We start from the raw sequence: 22,427 nt of genomic DNA, 5'->3' as shown, positions 1-22,427 counted from the left end.
ACAGCCAAATATTTCTTAATAAAGCACATACAAACGTTTCTTAACAAAACAAATACAGCCAAACGTTTCTTAATAAAACACATATAAACAAACGTTTCTTAACAAAACACATAGAGCCAAACATTTCTTAACAAAACACATACAGCCAAACATTTCTTAACAAAATACATACAGTCAAACGTTCCTTAACAAAACACATACAAGAAACGAAACACATACAGACAAACGTTTCTTAACAAAACACATACAGACAAACGTTTCTTAACAAAACACATACAGACAAACGTTTCTTAATAAAACACATACAGCCAAACGTTTTTTAACAAAACACATACAGACAAACGTTTCTTAATAAAACACATACAGCCAAACGTTTGTTAATAAAACACAGAGTCAAACGTTTCTTAACAAAACACATACAGCCAAACGTTTCTTAACAAAACACATAGAGTCAAACGTTTCTTAACAAAACACATACTGTCAAACGTTTCTTAACAAAACACATACAGCCAAATGTTTCTTAATAAAACACATACAGTCAAACGTTTCTTTACAAAACACATACAGCCAAACGTTTCTTAACAAAACACATACAGACAAACGTTTCTTAACAAAACACATACAGACAAACATTTCTTTACAAAACACATACAGCCAAATGTTTCTTAACAAAACACATACAGCCAAACGTTTCTTAACAAAACACATACAGTCAAACGTTTCTTAACAAAACACATACAGTCAAACGTTTCTTAACAAAACACATACAGGCAAACATCTCTTAACAAAATACATACAGCCAAATATTTCTTAATAAAGCACATACAAACGTTTCTTAACAAAACACATACAGCCAAACGTTTCTTAATAAAACACATACAAACAAACGTTTCTTAACAAAACACATAGAGCCAAACGTTTCTTAACAAAACACATACAGCCAAACATTTCTTAACAAAATACATACAGTCAAACGTTTCTTAACAAAACACATACAGATAAATGTTTCTTAACAAAACACATATAGTCAAATGTTTCTTAACAAAACACATACAGTGAAACATTTCTTAACAAAACACTTAGTCAAACGTTTCTTAACAAAACACTTAGTCAAACGTTTCTTAACAAAACACATAAAGTCCGACGTTTCTTAACAAAACACATACAGACAAACGTTTAACAAAACACATACAGCCAAATGTTTCTTAACAAAATACAGACAAACGTTTCTTAACAAACCCTGTATAGTCAAAATGTTTCTTAACAAAACAGAGAGATGCAAATAGAAATTATTAAAACAGATACATCTAAACATTTCTTAACAAACCACCTGACATAGATGCAAATAGGATTAGTAAAACGATCCTTGTAGTTTTCTAACTGTTTTTTCACAACTAATATTTTGAAAAATATATTAGTAGATCGACATAAACAGGAATTAGTGAAACGGTTGTTATAGTTTTCAAATTTGTTTACAACTAAGATTTACATAAACAGGAATTAGTAAAATTGTTCTTATATTTTTCAAACTTTGTTTTCAACAAAGATTGTGAGAAATATATTGGTAGATTGACATAAACAGGAATTCTTAAAAAGTCCTTTTAATTTTTTGTCCTTACGGGTATGACTAAGTCTAGAAGATTATCGCAAATGTTAATTCTTTAAAAAGTATTTAAATTTTTAAAACTTTGTTTACAACAGATTCTCAGACTGGCCTTTAAGATTATAATTAACAGTGGCAGATTATGCATAACAGAGGTAAATTAACACAAACATGAATTATAGAAAAAAATCCTTGTATGCCTACATGTATTTTTAAAACTGTTAAAACATTTATTAGTAGACTGGCCTTTTCATTAAAATTGGCAACTTGACACAAACATGAATTGTTAAAAAAAAGTCCTTTAATTTATAAAACATTGACTACAATTGATTGGTAGATCGGTCTTAACATTATAAATAACATTAAGATGAATTCTTGAAAAGTTATTGAATTTTTAAGTGTATTTTGACAAGATATTGGGTTTTATAAAATTATGAATTTAGATTCTTTCTAAAGAGAGAATTAAATATATGTAAAAAACACATTCTTAAATTGTTCATGTTATTTATTTATTAGTTCCCTACAAGTCCAACTGGAGGGGACTATAGGTTTCATCTCCGTCTGTTTGTCCGTATGTCTGTCCCACATATAGTTTTCCGTATTTATTTTCCACAGTGCATTAAGATATTGACCTGAAATTTTGTGTATAACTTTATCATGTACTGTTACAGATCAAGTTTACCGGCCTCGGTAGCGTTGTGGTAGGCCATCGGTCTACAGGCTGGTAGGTACTGGGTTAGGATCCCAGTCGAGGCATGGGATTTTTAATCCAGATACCGACTCCAAACCCTGAGTGAGTGCTCCGCAAGGCTCAATGGGTAGGTGTAAACCACTTGCACCGACCAGTGATCCATAACTGGTTCAACAAAGGCCATGGTTTGTGCTATCCTGCCTGTGGGAAGAGCAAATAAAAGATCCCTTTTGTTTTGCAATGCCTCAAGCTGTTGAGCTGAAATTTTTTGTGCAGCTTTATCATGTTCTATTACACATTACGTTTTTCTTTCGTGGTAATTTACCCATTTTTGGCAGTTATGGCCCTTGAACTTAGGAGATACGAAAACTATTTTCATGACTTTGTTGCCAATGCCATGAATTGAACTTAGGAGATACAAAAACTATTTTCATGACTGTGTTGCCAATGCCATGAAATACTGAGCTGAAATTTTGGGTATAACTTTATCATGTACTACCAGCCTTGGTGGCATCGTGGTTAGGCCATCGGTCAACAGGCTGGTAGATGCTGGGTTCGGATCCCAGTCGAGGTATGGGATTTTTAATCCAGATACCGACTCCAAACCCTGAGTAAGTGCTCTGCAAGGCTCATTGGGTAGGTGTAAACCACTTTGCACCGACCAGTGATCCATAACTGGTTCAACAAAGGCCATGGTTTGTGCTATCCTGCCTGTGGGAAGTACAAATAAAAGATCCCTTGCTGCTAATCGGAAAGAGTAGCTCATGAAGTGGCGACAGCGGGTTTCCTCTCAAAATATGTGTGGTCCTTAACCATATGTCTGACGCCATATAACCGTAAATAAAATGTGTTGAGTGCGTCGTTAAATAAAACATTTCTTTCTTTTATCATGTACTTTTACAGATCAGATTTAACTTTCCTGGCACTGTATGCATATTTTTAACAGAGTTGTGACTCTTGAACGTAGGAGAAACAGATAATTGTTGAGCATGTGTTGCTTTAGCAGTACTCTCAGAATGCTTGTTGATTTTTAACTTTTTAAATATTTTTTTTACTATCATGTTTTTGATGAAGTGGTTCCAGTTTATAACATTTAGGAATCACAGTTGTGCTTCATAACAATATTCCCTTATTATTGTTACAAGAAAGCACACCACAACTGAAAATAAAATGGGTTTTGTTAAAGGAGGGGCATGTAATTATGAATGGCTTTGATAAATAAGACTCCTCACCTTATATCAGGTAAGGTAAGTATTAAACAAAATGGGGGAGGATCTCCTTGGGACCCACCTATATCTGCCACATAATTTTTTTTATCATACAATGAAATTTAAAGTTTGTTTGGAAAGAGAAATTGATTTATTCATCATCAGCTATTGGATGTCAAATATTTGGTAATTTTGACATATAGTCTTAGAGAGGACACCTGCTACATTTTTCCATTAGTAGCAAGGGTCTTTTTATATGCACCATCACACAGACAAGATAGCACATATCACGGCCTTTGATATACCAAACATAGTGCACTGGCTGTAACGAGAATTAGCCCAACTGATGGGAATCGATCCTAGACTGACCACACAACAACCAAGTGTTTTACCACTTGGCTATAACAAGCCCTCATTATTCAAAGAAATTTTCAACATATCTGAAAATTGGCTAAAACAAAATTGTTCTTGTTATGGTAGCATTATACAGTTAACTCCCTTGTGTACCCGGGTGCGCAAAGAGTTCGCTTGTTGTTTTTGCGAAGATCCATGTTTGGATGGCTAATTATTTGGAATAGGAAGCAAATTCTTAAGCTTAGTGATAGCCAAGGAGTAATTTTTTAAAATGACAATTAGTTGTTAACCAGCAATGTAAATGGTTTTACTATAATGAGGCTTATTCCAAATAATTAGCCTTCAGTTGGTTTAAGTCTCTTGTTATGTAATCTCAATTTTGTTTGTTTTCTTTGTAACTTTGAATGGAAGTGTGTGGGTACCACAGTTTGGCAAATGAAATATGGGTATTTTTAATTTTATTATAGGGGGACACAGTCTGGTTTTCCTTGTGGCAAAAGTGGGGCATGATCATTTTGGGTGGCTGATTTTGTGAAAAATTTAATTGCTAAACCTTTATTAAAATGAGAGTTTTTATTAGGTTTGATGAGCAAAGTTTCCGTAAATATGTGTGTGATATCCGCCAACTCCTACTTGGGGGTGGTATGTATGGGTGTGAACATGGGTGTTAAAAATGCACCCAAAATCATACATTTTCGACACATCATGAAAGTAACGGAAATATTTAACTAAAAATATTTAAAATAAGTCCTCTTTATAATTATGACCATGTTTGTCATTTCCTTGAGACTAAAAATACCTGTATCTTTTTTTATTTTTAAACCATAGTTGGACATTTAGGATGCCATGGGCTGGTGTGCATAAATCTCAGCTGAAGATTCACAAATAACTGTGGTCTGCTACCTACATGTTCCATTGTAAACAGAAATAAATTAATTATGTTTATACTTTAAACATTGGATTTTCAGGGCATTTTAAACTTATGGGGAAGGTGTAATGCCCAACCCCAGGGATTCCACCACATGCAACAACACTTAACCACTTGAGATTTAACATGTGAGTATTGTACACATAAGTGTACGAGGAAGGGCATGTATAATAGAAAAAAAAGTGTACAAGGCTGAAAAAAACCCTCAAATTCGGGTAAAAAAGAAATTTGCTAACCTCAAACCTTTTCACCATGTATTGCCATCATTATACCCACAAATTAGTTGTAATCCATATAAAAATGTGCAGTGATTCGTTTGCAACCCAGTATAGCTATTTGGTAGTAATGCTAATATGAATAAATGTTGTTATTCGGGCATTTTTGTTTAATTCGGGCAAAAAACAGCCTGCCCTCCAAAAATAAATGGGAGCCTGTACATCTATGATAGTACACTTTACACATATTACATTTTGTGGACACTGAATACTTTCCATACCATGAAGACCTTCTGAATCAGCAAGTTAGACAGCTTTGTCTTAGAATCATGATTGCAGAATATTGCCTTGGAAGAAATGAGGTTTTCATAGATCAATTAAAGCTTGATGCAAATGGAATAATCCAGGCATACAGACGACATCAGAAGCATTTTGTGAAAAACATTTTGTTCCACTGGTTGACATTAGAATAGGTGTCTTTGTATAATCGTTGCATTGATTCTGCAGGACAGGATCTTTCCAGGTTAGTTGAGTGCTTGCATGTGGGGCTTGGGTCGAAGTGGTCCCATTCTCTGATTATTATTTTTTCTGCCCCTGCCAATGCTTCACGATTGGTATACCTGTCAAGATCAGGCATTTGTGGTAGTTTATTTGCAGTATGTAATGTTTACTTTATTTGTATTGTATCGTATACCAGTAATAATACGGTACATTAATATTATTTTGTTGAAAGCTTTGAATGCGTGTTTTTGTCAGTTGTACGGTATGCTAGTGTTTGTTTTGGTGTGGCTAGGTTGCCATAACGATAGCCTTGGGTGTGTTTTGAGTCGACTGGTGTATAATGTCTGTGAATGCACGTGCAGTCAGTGAGGCTGTGTTAATAAAATAGTTCATGTGTGCAAGAATCTTTTCGTACTGGGGTGTCGTTAAACATTCATTCATTCATTCATTCATTCATGTGTGCAAGAATCTGGGCATTCAGTTAGTTTCCATTGTGTATGGGTGTAGTTATACCTAGGAAAGGAATTGTTGCCAGTGGCGATTCTTGGATTGGCGTTTGTTTACATGTAATGCATATTGGTGTATTTTATGTTAGTAATATTCTGTATACGCAAATATTTCCGCGGCTAAAATAATTCGCAGTCGGGCTTTCATTCGACATTTTCGCGACTGTGTCCCCTAATAAAATTAAAAATACCCATATTTCATTTGCCAAACTGTGGTACCCAGGGCTGTAGCTAGCATTTTTTTTATATTTTATTATTATTAAATCAAATCAAGGGGGGGGGGGGGGGGGGGGGGGACCGAGTAGTTAATAGTCTAAAACTCCTTAAACGGCCCTGGTACCCACACACTTCCATTCAAAGTTACAAAGAAAACAAACAAAACAGATTACATAACCGCAGACTTGATCCAACTGTGTGTCACTTCGATCAATCCACGTGTCCGTGCAGGTTTACAGAATCACGTGGCCTTGCAGACCCCTACTTGATTCTGATATGGGTTGGGCGTGTAGAGATAAGACTATATTATAAGGGAAATAATATTTGACCAAAAATCGGAAATAAGTTCGCGCGTAATTAAATTTGTGGTGCTATCAACGTGTTCGCGATTTTCGCGGTATATTTTATTCGCGAACATATTTGCGTATACAATTGATGAATGTGCCTCGTGTATGAATATACCCCATGTGTTTGTAAAGTGTTGTATGAGGATTGAGTGTGAACCTTGTGGTATTTTGTATTTTTCATATATACAATATTAAATATGTAAAATTGCTTTGTGGTTCTGTTGTTACTTCAGTTTGTGACAATACCAAAGACCTTGGTATGTGCTGTTCTGTCTTTGAGAAAGTGCATAGAAAAGATCCCATGGTGCTAATGGAAATTGTAGTTTTCACTCAATGCCACGTCGGAATTTCCAAATGATCCACCTCCGATAGCAGATGATTAATTAACCAATGTGCTCTAGTAGTCTTGTTAAACAAAACAAACTTTACCTTTGAAACTGTATGGTGCCGAATAAAAAATGCCATTAAATATGCATCACACTTTAAGGTGTTAAAACTCTAGTTAACTCATAACCGCCAGAAGATGAAAACAACTTGAGGGGGTGGGGAGGGGTAAGGGCAGCTATTTCTCCCATCCCTAGCCATGCAAGACGGGCTTATTCCATGATGTCAGCCCATGCGGAATAAATCGGTCTTGCATGGCCACGTGACTTTTGTTGTTTGAACTGATATTAACATTGGGTGACGTCACGTACACGGCAAAATAACGCAATAAATGCTTATCTTCCATTAAAGGCTTTGATAGGAGATATCGCTGGCACTATAATTTGTAGATATCGCTTCTTATAATCTTGATTGGTAAAATTTTAATCACAAGACAATGTTTTGTTACGTCACTGTGTTTGTTTTCCATCGGACTACAGGCTGGTAGGTACTGGGTTCGGATCCCAGTCGAGGATTGGCATTTTAAATCCAGATACCGACTCCAAACCCTGAGTGAGTGCTCCACAAGGCTTAATGGGTAGGTGTAAACCACTTGCACCGACCAGTGATCCATAACTGGTTCAACAAAGGCCATGGTTTGTGCTATCCTGCCTGTGGGAAGCGCAAATAAAAGATCCCTTGCTGCCTGTCGAAAAAAGAATAGCCTATGTGGCGACAGCGGGTTTCCTCTTCAAAACTGTCAAAATTACCATATATTTGACGTCCAATAGCCGATGATAAGATAAAAAAATCAATGTGCTCTAGTGGCGTCGTTAAATAAAACAAACTTTACTTTTTACTGTGTTTCAGCGCTAAACCTACCATTAGTGTCTGTGACGTCAGGCCACTGTCGTTCTGCTAGTTAACGAGTCTGCCACTGACATTCAACCCACATTACTGACATTGTTTACAACTGTCGCAAATGAAAAGAATGATAATGGATGATAAAAAGAATACCCCACTCTTGTCTTGTGATATCATAATTTATCAGCACTCGTTGATAAAAGTATAAAATCCTCGGATTTCATACTTTTATCAACTCGTGCTGATAAATTGCAAATGAAAAGAATGATAATGGATGATAAAAAGAATACCCCACTTTTGTCTTGTGATATCATAATTTATCAGCACTGGTTGATAAAAGTATAAAATCCTCGGATTTCATACTTATATCAACTCGTGCTGATAAATTATGATATCACAAGACACTCGGGGAGTATCCTCTATTTATATTTCATAAAAACAATGAAATTATACCATCATTTTCGGTTTATACTATAAGTATAAACCATATTTGGGTACGATCTTTTCAATGGTTATGATTATTTTATTGTAAGATAAAAAAAAGTTAAAAAAAGGTAGGTTTTTCACGTTTTCCTAAAATGCTTGTTTTTCATCTACTGGATGGGAGAAAAATAATCCTCCATTATGTATCCATGTGGGACAGGGCTATTTCACCCTCGGGTACATAATATATACAAATTATGTACCCTCGGGTGGGAAGGCCCTGTCCCACATGGACACATATGAAGGATTCTTTTAATATTGAATCCCAGCATGAAGTGGCGACAGCGGGTTTCCTCTCTTAATATCTGTGTGGTCCTTAACCATACATGTATGTCTGACGCCATATAACCGTGAATAAAATGTGTTGAGTGTGTCGTTAAATAAAACATTTCCTTCCTTCCCAGCAATTAAGAAAATGCAGGCGCGTGCGCAGGGAGGGGGGGCGAAATGTTTTCCAAGGCGAAATGTTTTTTCATATCCCGATTTTTAATGTAATTTCTTTCCAAAACAAAATGTGGTCAGTAAGCAGCTCGGCTAGCCAGCAGAAAGCACCTCAGAATAGCCCTAGAAGGGGTCAATTTTTCAAAATTTTCCATTCCCAGTCTGGAGCTCCACGCGGTAAGACGTGTTTGTTTCGCTTGTGCACACACTGCACGTGCTTTCGTGTGCTCGACTTGGGGGTCCTTCATTTTGTTGTTTTTGAAATGAAGTTTTCTACTGGGATGTATGCGGCCATTGAAACTGATTGAACGCTGGAACGCTTCTCGTTTCGACAGCCTGCACCACCAGGTTGGATTCTTTTTTAGCGAGATTCCTTGCCTCCACGTCATTTCTCCGTCCGACTGTCGACTGGGTTTTTTTCGTGACTCGTATGACGGCCATTCTGCAGAACGCCACGGTTGTTCGCGTCTAGTCTCTACATGCCCGAGCCTGTCCTAGCAGCACTGGAAAGATTGACCGCCCCACTCTAAGAAGAAATAGGAAGCGGGGTCGGCCCCTACTACTCTTTTTCTAGACTTTACCTTGCTTTATAGTGATACCATCTCGTATCCTCTGGAGTCGGGCCCGTCCGCACCACTATACCAAACCATGACGACTGGACTATACCCTAGTCTGATACTCTCTCTCTCGTTCAGACGGATCCGGCTTCTCAAGATCTGTATTTCAGCACAGCAATCGACTGTCAATCTAGGGGTTTTCTTGACGGGAATGCAACCCATCTCGTCCCTTTAAGCTGTGCACCCAAACGGCCTTAACGAGGCCACTCGCGTGGACATATCGATCGGACTTTAAACTTTTAGATCTGCGTTCAAAATTTTATGTCGAATTTTTTTTTTTTTTAAATATTATTAAATAGTCCGATCCTCTCTTCTTTCTCTTATTTAATTTTGGACTGTCCTTCTAAAATGCTCCAAACTATATAAATATTCGGCCGAGCAGTCAATTCTTTTTTATTTTTGGCTTGTAACCTTTTTATTTTTTTTATTTAATCTATTAACTTTTTTACTAATTGCTATTTTCAACACACACCACCCCCCCCCCCCCCCCCCCCCCCCCTCCATTCCGAGTCAGGTCACCGATCTTATCGGAGGTCGGACTCGGGATGGGCGTGTTCGAAACCCTAGTGGTATATGGGCACGTTAAACTAGTTATCATCATCATCAAAATTTTCGGCGGGAGGGCTTCGCGCTGGCGGCGCTCGCGGTGTCGGGATTCGCCAGACACCTCGACCTCACCCTGCAAAATTTCCTGCGCACGCCCCTGAAATGTTCACAGCAAAACCGCAAAAGAATATTGTTGACAATTTAATAAATATACATGTACATGTAGTTTAAGGCAAAAAAGTGTCATGGAGAATTAAAAACTCCACGGTATTGCCGATTGCTGTGGGCAATTGAAATGGTTATATATTAATATGCTTTTCAACAAGATGATGGCTTTGCATTATTGTGCAGAGATGTGGGTTAATGTCCTATGCCCCACCCCCAGCTTTCTTCCAATGCCTATAGATGACAATGTCTGAACCCTACCGAGAGTTATGATCTGGTGACTGATGTTTCACTTTTAAAAATGACTTTTTTAGGCCTATACATGTGTACCTTAATGATTACAATTCAAGTTTTCTTCGCATACTGTAAGTTATAATGTCTTAATAGCTGCATCCCCATTTACAATGAACATCCTAGAAATCATTCATCAGATTTTTTTTTAAATCTCCATTATGTAATGCATAAGCCTCTTTTCAGTCAGGTCAATCACCCCTTTGTTGTTGTTTTCTTCCCTCTATAAAATGTTATATGACAGTTCTATAAACAAAAAAGTAAAAATTCTGTGAATATTTTTTGAATCATTCTATAAAATGAACTTTCAAAACACCCATGAATTATATTTTAAAGAGTTTATTGAGTTACATTTTATATATTGACAGAAGTAATTTTAGTTTATACATGTATATAACATCACAGTAATATCTAATACATCACTCAAAACCAGTTGAAGACTAAGAAAATATATATGCAAGTGTATTTTCACATTTACTGACTCTCAATTTGTATTAAAAACATAAAACCCTTCACAAACAACTATAAAATATGTACATATAATGTACAGAACATTGAAATGTAGGATAAATACTGAAACAAACGACTTAAAATGGAAACCGAACAATAATAAACAATAATTAACATACATGTACATAAAATACGCAATGTTTAGTTAAAATATTGGGAACTTCCCTACCATTTTGTGCATGATATTACTGATATGTACACCAAAGCGTGTAATAATAAGAAATAAAAATAGTAGTAGTACTAAACATAGTATTGTGAAAATTGTTGTAAGCTAACAAAGCATGATTGCCCTCATCAAGGATAACTATATATTATTCATGACCTAGGCAATAAATACATACTTTTAAACATAAAATCTAATCACATACATATTTCCAGTTCCTTAAGGTAGCATGTTTAAAATATATCATGTCAGAAGGCTAGTGCTTGTGTAACTGTTCCTAAGTATTATTTTGGACCAACAGGGCAAAATGGCTTTGCATCACCAAAAGGCTCAAACTGGATTTCTTCCCCATATCTGAAGGCTTGAGGTCCAATAAATTTTAAAGCAGTCGGAGTTCGAAGAATCGGCGCACAGGCAATTACCACAACCGAGACTCTCGTTCCATACCGGACCTCTTCAGTGGGTATCGGCTCAGCCGTGTCGGCATCAATGATGCATATCATGTCAGGGACACACGCCATTGACTTTCCGTGCTTCCCGTCTTTGTCAAGAGGAATAATAATGAGATTCTCGTTCTGGAACTCTATGAGGATTTTCTGTTCTGCAAATTCTTCCAGACCTTCAATGATGACTCTTCCCACGTTGAAACCTCCAGTGGTTTCTCTTCTCACATCAGAAATCTTGCCCGTCAGAACATGAATCGCAGTCTCGGTGGCAAGAATTGCATCGACTGGTGATTTCTTTTCAAGTCGAGCTTTGAGAATGGCGTTGCCGAGACGCCATGCACGGCTTATGGAGTGTTGGGCGCATTTAGTCATCACATCGGACTTTGTCATTGGTGTGAATGTTACCGCTGCACAACAACCCATTTCTATGACAGTATCTCTGAAATAATTCTCCAGTTGCTTTGCTGATGGTGATTCCAGCATTACAGCTCTACGGTTTTTATGATCAACCAATGTAGCAGGATATGGTTTCACTCCATACATGTAAGGAATAAACATCTGGAGCTCTGGAAATGCTCTGCCCATTCCGTCTGCATCTATTACTGGAATATCAAGGTTGGCACCTACCAAGAACGGTTCTAAGGCATTCATTCCGCCTATTTCAGCAGACATCAATGCTTTGATAGTCTTTTGCCCTATTCTTTTAGCCCTACTACTACCTTCATCTTTAAATCTTTGTTGATAATCATCAATGAATGTCATACCTGCCCTTGTCTTAATTTCCACTCCTTGTGTGTTTAGGATGGTATTGTCCTTGTATTGGCCTATTTGATAGAGATCTTCCATGCATTTCAGTGCTCCAGTCGTCTCCACGGAAGACACAAGTTGCTCGTACATGATTAATGGAGCTCCCATAAATGCCACTGCAACTACCAAATCATTATCTGGATCAGCATTCTTCAGTAGGAATTCTGGAGTCACGATTCTGATCTTTTTGCCATTTCGGACTGCTTCTAATGCTCTGAGTCGACCGAGATGGGGGCTACCTCCACCACCACAACCAAAAATGCCTGCACCGACAACAATGCATTCTATATCCCACTCTGATAAAATCCACTCGCCGCTTTTCTTATCAATCGAAGGTTCCAATGGATGTTTCATAGCATCGCCATCTATATTCTTTCCAGAAATCTTCTGTCCTGTGGAGGTGTATTCTTGCTTCTCAATTGATATAGTTGACGTTTTTGTCTTTGTGTCACCAGCTGATGTAAGTTCTGATGGTTTCCATGCTTCAAGGTCCTTATTGGTAGTTGTAAAACTAACCATGTTTCCAACAACCTTTATCTTGATTCTAGTTGCTTGGCCAGGTAGATAGGATAATGTCATATCTACTTTGTCAATTATTTCAATGGACTTTGGATCAGCTCCTGCTTTGATAGCTATCTCTGTTGCCTTAGCTATGTAATCAGCTAGAGCCATGTCTCTAGCTGCCACAAAAAACGGCTTCCTGGCATTCTGTTCAGCTATTTCTCGCTCTTTTCCATCAGGGTCGTCTGTTACAGCGTCAACAGCTTCTTTGACCTTCAGGTTCATCAGTTCAACATCCAGCATGTCCATCATACTAACGACCGACTCCACAGTTCCAGAAACCTGACACAGTCCTGCTCCAATAGCGTTAGCCACTCCAAAATGTTCTGGTCGAATCACTTTTGATGCACCTTTAATAGGCTTGTTTGGGTTAAGAAGAATACTCCCGCCTCCTACAAGTATAACTGGCAGATTCTGGTCAGTGAATTTGACTTTATCAATGCATTCCTCAATCATCTGAATAATTTTGTTCAGTGCTGCTTCAACAGTTTCTTTTGAAATGTTCTTTACATTTTCTGGATTACCAAGTTGACATAAGCCACCTGCAACAGCTATGTCAGTTGTAGTTAATTTTCGTCCCGAGTCATCGGACGTTGAGGCAAATACTTTTGCTTCTTCCATTAATCTGAATCCTGCACTTAATGGACCAATTGTCACACCCTGCAGTTGTCCATCATCGGTTTTATTGTGTACTATATACGATCCACCTCCAAGACCAATGCTCAGCACATCAGGCATACGGAAGTTGGTTCGTACATTTCCAATTTTGACATTAGTTGCAGCTTCTCGAGGGAATTTGTTCTTTAAGACTCCCACATCTGTCGTGGTGCCACCAATGTCAATCACAATTGCATCCTTGACATCGCACAAGTAAGCAGCTCCTCGCATGCTGTTGGTAGGGCCTGATGCAAACGTATGAACTGGGTGATGAATTACATTTTCTGAGTTGATCAGAGTTCCGTCATTTTGTGTCAGGAAGATTGGACAGGTTAATCCAGCAGCAGTTAGAGCATCATGGAAGCCAAGAATAGTCTTCTTGCACAAAGGCTTCAGACATTCATTAAGGATAGCAGCATTTTCTCTTTCCAGTAATCCAAGGGAGCCAATCTCATGAGAAAGAGTGATGCTTGGATCCCAGTCAGGGTCTTCAGGAAACATATTGCGAATAAGATCAGCCACAAATATTTCCTGCTCATTTCGCACAGGAGAGAACACCCCACTGAGAACGATCCCAGATATGCCAGCATCTTTTATTTCCTTAACAACTTTGTAGATCTGATCATTAGAAACAGGATCAATCTCTCTTCCATCAAACCTATATCCTCCATCAACAAGATGTACAGAACCACAGATGACGTCCTTGAGATGACGAGGAAAATCACTAAACGGAGGCAGTGCATGAGACACTGTCCCACACAGGCGTATCACTGCGATCTTGGCCAGATCCTTGCCCTGGACTGCGGCATTGACGAAGTGTGTTGTTCCGATATTCATCTGGACAACAGCAATCTCGTGACCTTTGTCGTGTGCCTTGACTAGAGCTGAATGGACGGCTCTCTTGACGCCCGTTGTGACGTCACTGGTCGTCAACTCTTTGACAGCAGATAACACTTGTGGCATGTTTTTTTCCAGCGATAGGACGACGGCGTCTGTGTTGGTACCACCCACATCGACACCGACGACGACGGGTATGTGGCCTGCAGACATGGTGTTTAATTGCCTGAAATACACAACAAGATTGCCTGTTTTTTTATGTTTTAGGTATCATCATCAAATGTACCATCACTGAATATTACTGGTACAGTGAGAATGAAATTCCAGGTACATTTTCAGTTTTGATTATTACAATGTAGAACTTATGTGGTAATTTATGCAGTCATTTTAATTTAGATTTACGTATGAATTTTTCTATAATTGAGACCAATCATTCTATTATTCTAAATGAAGAATCTCCCTGATATTGCATTTACATAGACAAGCACACAATAACTAGCCTATGAAGTAATTAAACTGGAAGAACGTTTACCTTTTTATCATAAAAGAAGAGGGAATTTTATCATAAAAGAAGAGGGAAGCTATGTGACGTCATTCATCTAAAAACAATAACAAGTTAGCCACAATCATGTTTAAGGGTGAGTGTTAAATTTTTCTTTTAGTGGAAACATGACCCGATCTCCCATAAACATTTCGCTCGCCAAAGTCTAAAATTCTAACAATGTGTTAACAACCAAGATAATTACTGCCGAATTTTTCAAAATTTTCTGGATAGATCTTGGTTATTTTATTGTTCAATCTATCAATTACAGGTATGCTAAGAAAGAAATGTCTAATGTTCAAAAATTGGGAATCATAACATGTATCCCGAAACCAAACAAACCTAAAGAATTTCTAAAAAAACTGGCGACCAATAACTCTCCTAAACTGTACATATAAACTGGCTTCAGGTTGTATTGCAAATCGAATAAAAAATGTTCTTGATAAAATAATAGACTCAGACCAAACAGGCTTTACTAGAGGAAGGTACATTGGTGAAAACAATAGATTAATTTATGATATTATGCATTATACCGAAGAACAAGATATCCCTGGTTTACAATTATTAATCGATTTCGAAAAAGCTTTTGATTCAATATCTTGGTCATTTATCGATAAAGCCTTAGACATTTTTAACTTCAAAACATCAATGAAAGCCTGGATTAAAACACTATATAGTAACTTGGTATCGAGAGTAATTCAGAATGGATTTCTTTCATAGCCATTTAAACTAGAAAGGGGCTGTAGACAAGGCGATCCTTTGTCTCTTTACATATTTATTTTATGTGCTGAAATCCTCGCTATCATAGTAAAAATCTCTAATAATATAAAAGGTATCACTATAGATGGTGAAAAATATTTAATATGATTTTTTATAGCATTACAAAATCCTGTTCTTCCATATACCTTAAAGGTTTTGTTCAAAGATCAGAAAGGTTGCAAACATATATATGATTTACTGAACGCTCAAACCATCATTCCAAAATCACAAATAAAATATTCTAAAGAAGGATATAGCTATGATATATATGATTGGGGAAAATATTACATTCTGCCCTTTAGATCTGTCAAACACACAACGTTATCTTGGTTTCAGTATAAAATCATACACAGAATTTTTACAACTAACAAATTTCTAAATATGATTAATTATATTGATTCCAATGCCCGTAGTTTTTGCAACAAATCACCTGAAACCATACAACACATTTTATTTGAATGTAGTTTAGTACATTCTCTGTGGGAAGCAATAGAAGAATGGATAAGAAATGAAACTGGAATTAACATTACTCTAAGCAGAGACATTATGTTAGGCATGATCAACAACGAAAAAGGTAATTTTGTAAATTGGCTGACTATCAACATAAAATATTATATTTACAGTATGAAAATACAAAAAAGAAATTTACAAGTCAATGCCGCGAAAAATATTCTACAAAATAATTTTGAAATAGAAAAATATATTTATACAAAAATTGCAGCTATGAAGCATTTCATAAGCAATGGACACCCTATAAAACACTCTTTGAAATAATGTTTTAATTAAAAATAATGCTTTGAAAGTTCACTTGGAAATAGAGTACTAATTAAAATGTCATTCTCTAATACTCTTTCAATATCCCCACAACTTCTTTATACTTATCTACTGCTGTTGCTTGCACACACACACACACACACACACACACACACACACACACACTCTCTCTCTCTCTCTCTCTCTCTCTCTCTCTCTCTCTCTCTCTCCCTTTCCGTCTTATAAATATCATAGAAAGCATTAACATATTTAAACAGCATATTTTGTTTAGATACTATTGTTTAAATATGTACTTTGTAAGGCAGTGGCCACGGCTCCCCAACCTATTCACTGCCTATGTTCTGGGGGCAATAAATCTTCAAAAAAAAAAAACCCAACCAAGATAAATTAGGCCCAAAACACACCGAACCTGGCTCTAGGTCTGGCGAGTATGGTACCAATCGAAAATGAAACGCACTGAATCGTATGTGACAACAGGAAAGATATATGTGAATCAAAGTTAGATTGTCATAACTATTGTTGGCGTTTATAGAAAAATATATATACCTAAAGATATGAACGCAGTTAATATATACGCGCATATTAAAACCTAGCAAGAGTTACAGACCCAGATGTCAAAATACACCAGAGATAGTGACTTTGACCATACTCGCCAGACCCAGATTTGGTGGGGGTTTTTGGGCCTTACTCTCCTACTTTTAATTACCGTTAGCTTTCCCCAAACTTTGTCCAGACAGAAATCGGGGTGGGGGTGGGGTGGGGGACATTACAATGACACGAATTCCACATTATAAAGTAACTATGTCACCTATATCGACTGCGCTGAAATCTAAGACAAAAATTATACAAGTTTTCGCTATCTTCCAAAACCATTTTGTCCCTCGGGTTGGAATTGCCTTATCACAACGGTGATAGATTCTATTAATATGTCATGAGGATTACTTTATACCATAACGCATGTCATGGCAGAGCGTTACATTACATCACATCCTTCCACGCCCTCTTTTTCTATAAAAAGGCAAATGGCCGAACCGGCTTTGAAGCTCACTGGAGGGCTTAAAGGCATACTGTCACAGATTTAAGGACCTTATTTCTCTAAAAATTAATAATAAATCAAAATTACATTAATTGTTACAGACCAAATCTAGCTATTGCATCACTTTAACTACACCACGATAGAGTGAAATCCATGTCAACCCTCTCAGCAATGTTAGTTTTTGAATTATGGACCATTGCTATAATTCAATTGTTTTTACAAAATATCATAAGTAGAGTATGGTGATTACGTAGATGGCTGAATAAAGTACATTTAGGGACAAATCATATACATATATATTTTAAAGTAATACTTTGTTAAGCCATGTAATAGGTCAGTGGTCTGTGACAATATTCCTTTAAATATGGGGCATCCATTTGAGAACAAGCACGGCGACCCCCAATAGGCAAGGTTCCAATAAGAGCTATAATTCGGCAACCTGTGTCAAAATCACTCAAATAGCTCCTCAATTTACTTCTGATGAACCGTTCCAAATCATGCGCCAAATTACCTCAGAGAAACTGCGCAACTATTTTAATAGTTTGGACTTAATCCTACGGGACATTCAAAGTTCAATAGCACCACACAATAATACCTGCATGGTCGGACTGCTGGTGCTCTCTTGCACTTGCCAGCGCAGGCAGTCCCCTCTCCCTTCCACCCCAAAGCCCTTTCCTGTTCTGGACGGAGGAGCGAAGCTGGCGTAAGTCGATACCTGCACCCATGACAGGCGTGCGTTACAACAGCTTGACCTGAATGTGTACGTTAAGCCATTTAGCTTAGTAGTAACTTGTTTAACGTGTCGAACACGCCTATCCCGAGTCCGGCCTCCGATAGGATCGGGGGTCTGACTCGGGACAGGGATATTAAGCCATTTGACCTGACCTGACCTGTCGGTTTTTTGTTCTATATCTTAGCAAAGTATTAGTCAATGTAGGTGACATGGTTAGTCTAGTATGTGGGATCCGTGTCATAGTAATGTTATTGTTTTTTGTTTGTTTTTTTCCACACGATTTTTATCTGGAGAAAATCTAAAAGTAATTAAACTTAAAGATAGGAGAGAAAATTATAGTATTTGTTGACAATGTGGTTCGGACTTTAGACCGTCACCATGCGCAGTACACGGGCTTGCGTTGAAGCGTTTGACAGCCTGAGCTAGCACATGTTTAGACAAAGAGAGTAATAACGTCATCACTGATTGGATTAATTTGACCTCTACTGCCTCTTGAGAATAAAGGGTTGCTAGTCACTTCTTACCATGGTCATTACGTACCTAATTTGGTCGTTTCGTACCCTGGTCATTTCGTACCATTGCAAAAAGTCATTTCGTACCCTGGTCATTTCGTACCATTGCAAAAAGTTATTTCGTACCGTAGTCATTTCGTACCTTTGTCATTTCGTACCATAACTGAAAGTCATATCGTACCATGGCATAACAAATTATAACAATCACCCTGGTAGTGTCTTTTACAAAATAACATTAAATTACACATTTGTGGTTAATTTAAGGGATATTTTATCAGCAAAAGACTAAAAATTTATTGCCACTTTTTATAAGCATTAGCAGTTTGCTAATTTGGCAATCAATAGGGTAGTTAATGTTTTATAGGTTGTTATTGTTTATTTCTTAAATAAATAAGATGCAAAAATAATATTCGCCAATTTCAACTGTAACTGAAAAACTTATTCATATTTATTTATTATTATTAGCATATTTATTAATTGTGAATATAAAAAGCGCACTTTGGTCAACTGGATTACTGCCCATTTATTACAGTAGAAACACGGTTTCCCTTCATAGACATATTTTTCCATACAAGTGTGTAAGTAATCTGTCTTAAGTTCTTTTCTTTTGTTTGATGAAAATTATATACAAAACTATACGGATTATCTTGGACCTGAAATGCATTCATCTGCTTTAAGGGGGTAACCAGTCAATTCATACCATAGTCATTTCGTACCCAATTTTACCATTTCGTACACGTCATTTCGTACCTTGGTAATTTCGTACCATAGTTATTTGGTCATTTCGTACCCAAGTCATTCCGTACCATGTCTGTTTGGTCATTTCGTACCTCAATCATTTATTGTGCAGCTTAATTGAATGATAGTAAAATGTTGAATTACTGGTTTAAAAAATAAACATTTGGCTAATGCAACTATATTGAAGCCCCACCCCTTAATAAAGAAAGAAAGTAAGAACAAGAAAAATATGATATATTACTTTCATCTCCTCACGTTTCCGTTCATCATTATATTAAAGGGACATTCCCGACTTTGCTGCATTATAAGATGTTTCCGACTAATAAAATATTTCTACCATTAAACTTACATATTAAATATATTTTCTTGTTTAGAATATCAGTGTCTGTATATTCAATGTGTTTCTGGTCGTCTTAACATTTGTAAGAAGCCCAAACTGGATTTTGTCTTCAAATAATTTCGTACGTACGAAATAATATATTTTAGGAAATAAAATAAAATTTAACCTAGTACAAATATTAGAACGATCAGAAACACGTTTAACATACAGACACTAATATTTTATGGTGAAAAATATATTTGATATGTAATTACAATCATTAAAAAGTCTCCGTTAGTCGATAACATCTTAAAAATTGCAGAAAACTCAGGAATGTCCCTTTAATTACCAAAGAGCACCTTGTGTTAGAATAAGATATCAAGATCTTCCAAGTCAAGCCGATCTCAGAAAAACCTTAATTACCCACAAAGACTGTGTGTTACAAGGTATGTTTACACGTCAACGTTTATTCGTTAACAATAAAAATAAGAAGTGGCATACCATGATAAAAATAAGATACCGAGTACGAAATGACTATGGTACGAAATGACCAAACATTATGGTACGAGATGGTAAAACGTAGGTACGAAATGGCAATGGTACGAAATGACTGTGGTACGAAATGACCAAAGCACTATGGTACGAAACGACTATGGTACGAAATGACTATGGTACAAAATGACCATAAATTATGGTACGAAATGGATGGTACGAAATGACTTTGGTACGAAATGACTAGTAACCTTTAAGGGCTATGTATGTTTAATGTGTTAGTTTGAACATATAAGCAGAGCAATGAGGACGAAATCGAACTTGACAGTTATACAGGTAAAATGGAAATAACAGTCGCAGTAGTATGGGCAATAACGATGCTGCACAATAACGTGTTCTACATTTCAAACTGTCCAAATAAAGTTTGACTGCTTTTATGCTATTAGTAAGCACCATGGGGCATTAAGCACCACTGACTAAACCTTATTTTATTTCCATATATTTCAATTACAAAGCATTGGGGGCTTAAGGCATGTCCTTGAACAGGTCAGAATAAATGTAAAAAAATGGAGTATTAATTAACATTGAAACCTTGGTGATTGATTTAACTTTTTTGAACGGTAATCTTTTTAACAATGACTAGCCAAGTAAATCTAAAATCAGCTGACGACAATTTAGTTGCAGAGAAGGCCAGAAATGATCTGTAATGAAATTTGTTTTTGAAGTTTCAAAAATACATGAATTACACGTGGGCGTGGCTGTCAATGATTAAGAGGGTGGGTTTTTTTATTTTTAGTACATTTCAAAGTTGTTATTGTCCAGAATACATATTTCTTGTTCTGTTATTTAATAAGGGAATAAGTAGACAAGTTGTTTTGACTTTTATACCTCTTATGGAGGGAAATAAGATTATTGTTTTAAAAAATGCCCCCCTAATTTATGGTTTGTTGGAAGTTAAATAAATTGTCACATTTGGTAAGCTTTTACAAAGCATTGCATAATGTATGAATCTACCATGGTATGTTGTAAAGCACATGCCATTTTTATATGGACTGCTTAAAATTAAGTTCTTTGTAATGATTATGCACTGGGCTTAATGAAATGCCTAGGGTACGAAATGACTTGGCTACGAAATTACTGGGGTATGAAATGACTTTTAGAAACAGCATTGGTACGACAATGAATAGATCCAGGTAGGGACAGATGAAATGACTAGGGTCCCATTGTGTGCAGGTGTTACTTACAGTGCTGTGGAACTGGAAGAAATCAATTACTTTTTTCAATGAAAGTACGAAATGACCAAGGTACGAAATGACTTTTTGCAGCAGAATTATGGTACGAAATGACCAAGGTACGCATATGTATTTTGGGTACGAATTATACAAACAAACTATTTACTTACCCACCTTTATTCACTAGTCAGTTAGCCGTAATGACTTTTCTCTTTGTAGAAAAGCAAAACAAATTACTTTTTTCAATGGTACCTGACCAATATTCCAAACGAAACTTGGGTACGAATACAAACAACTAACTGCATGTGACACGGATATTGTTCATTGTAGTCTTGTTAAAAAAATACTTTTTGTTCGGAGCCGTTCGTTAGCAAAAGTAGCCATTCGGAACACTTCGGTCATTTACGGATTCTCTGGTTGCTGTGTACGTTTTTTTTCGATCTGTTTTGTTACCTTCGAATCACTGCGGTTGGGGGTGGGGTGTGAGTTACGAGTGTCTTGTTTGAAGTGAAGTTTTAATTACTTAAAAACCCCCACCCCAAATCATCATCCATAATGTGCAACACTAAATTGCCCTAAAGACGAGTCACTGGGGATTTTTACTTCAAAAGGTTTCCTGAAAGCATACCCTCGAACCGGCCTAAAGAACTCACTTCCTTTGGGAGATCTGCTCATTTACCGTAAGCAAATAGCCAATTTTTGATGATTTGGTACCACCCAGAGGGACAAAGGCTCATAGGGTTTTTCTGATGTGTCTATGCATGTAGATAATAAAATAAAGTGATAGCCTTCCGTATCAAGTAGGTTTCTGTCATTTTCACCCTGTAAATTGAATAGTGCGAAAAAAATTCCGAAGCAAATTTTGGGAGTAGGGGAAAGTTAATTTGGAATAACTTTCCTTAGAATCACCCTATCATAATAATTCACCACTCAAAATGTGTGTCTTGAAGCCCTCTAACGATTACATATCA

The 22,427-nt window shown here is 36.8% G+C and overlaps 1 protein-coding gene across 1 annotated transcript; it reads right to left on the bottom strand.

Annotated features, from left to right (window-relative positions):
* Window positions 1–10,668: 10,668 nt before the first annotated feature.
* LOC121388978 lies at window positions 10,669–21,685 on the bottom strand. The gene is made up of 2 exons (XM_041520541.1): window positions 21,631–21,685; window positions 10,669–14,546 (listed from the first exon to the last, which is right to left on the bottom strand). The coding sequence occupies exon 2, from the start codon at window positions 14,531–14,533 to the stop codon at window positions 11,297–11,299; it is 3,237 nt and encodes a 1,078-aa protein (XP_041376475.1). The 5' UTR covers window positions 14,534–14,546; window positions 21,631–21,685; the 3' UTR covers window positions 10,669–11,296.
* Between the last annotated feature and the right edge of the window lie 742 nt (window positions 21,686–22,427).

The sequence above is a fragment of the Gigantopelta aegis genome, chromosome 14 (genome assembly GCF_016097555.1).
Source record: "Gigantopelta aegis isolate Gae_Host chromosome 14, Gae_host_genome, whole genome shotgun sequence".
Taxonomy (NCBI): domain Eukaryota; kingdom Metazoa; phylum Mollusca; class Gastropoda; order Neomphalida; family Peltospiridae; genus Gigantopelta; species Gigantopelta aegis.
This window is presented reverse-complemented; position numbering and strand designations above follow the sequence as displayed.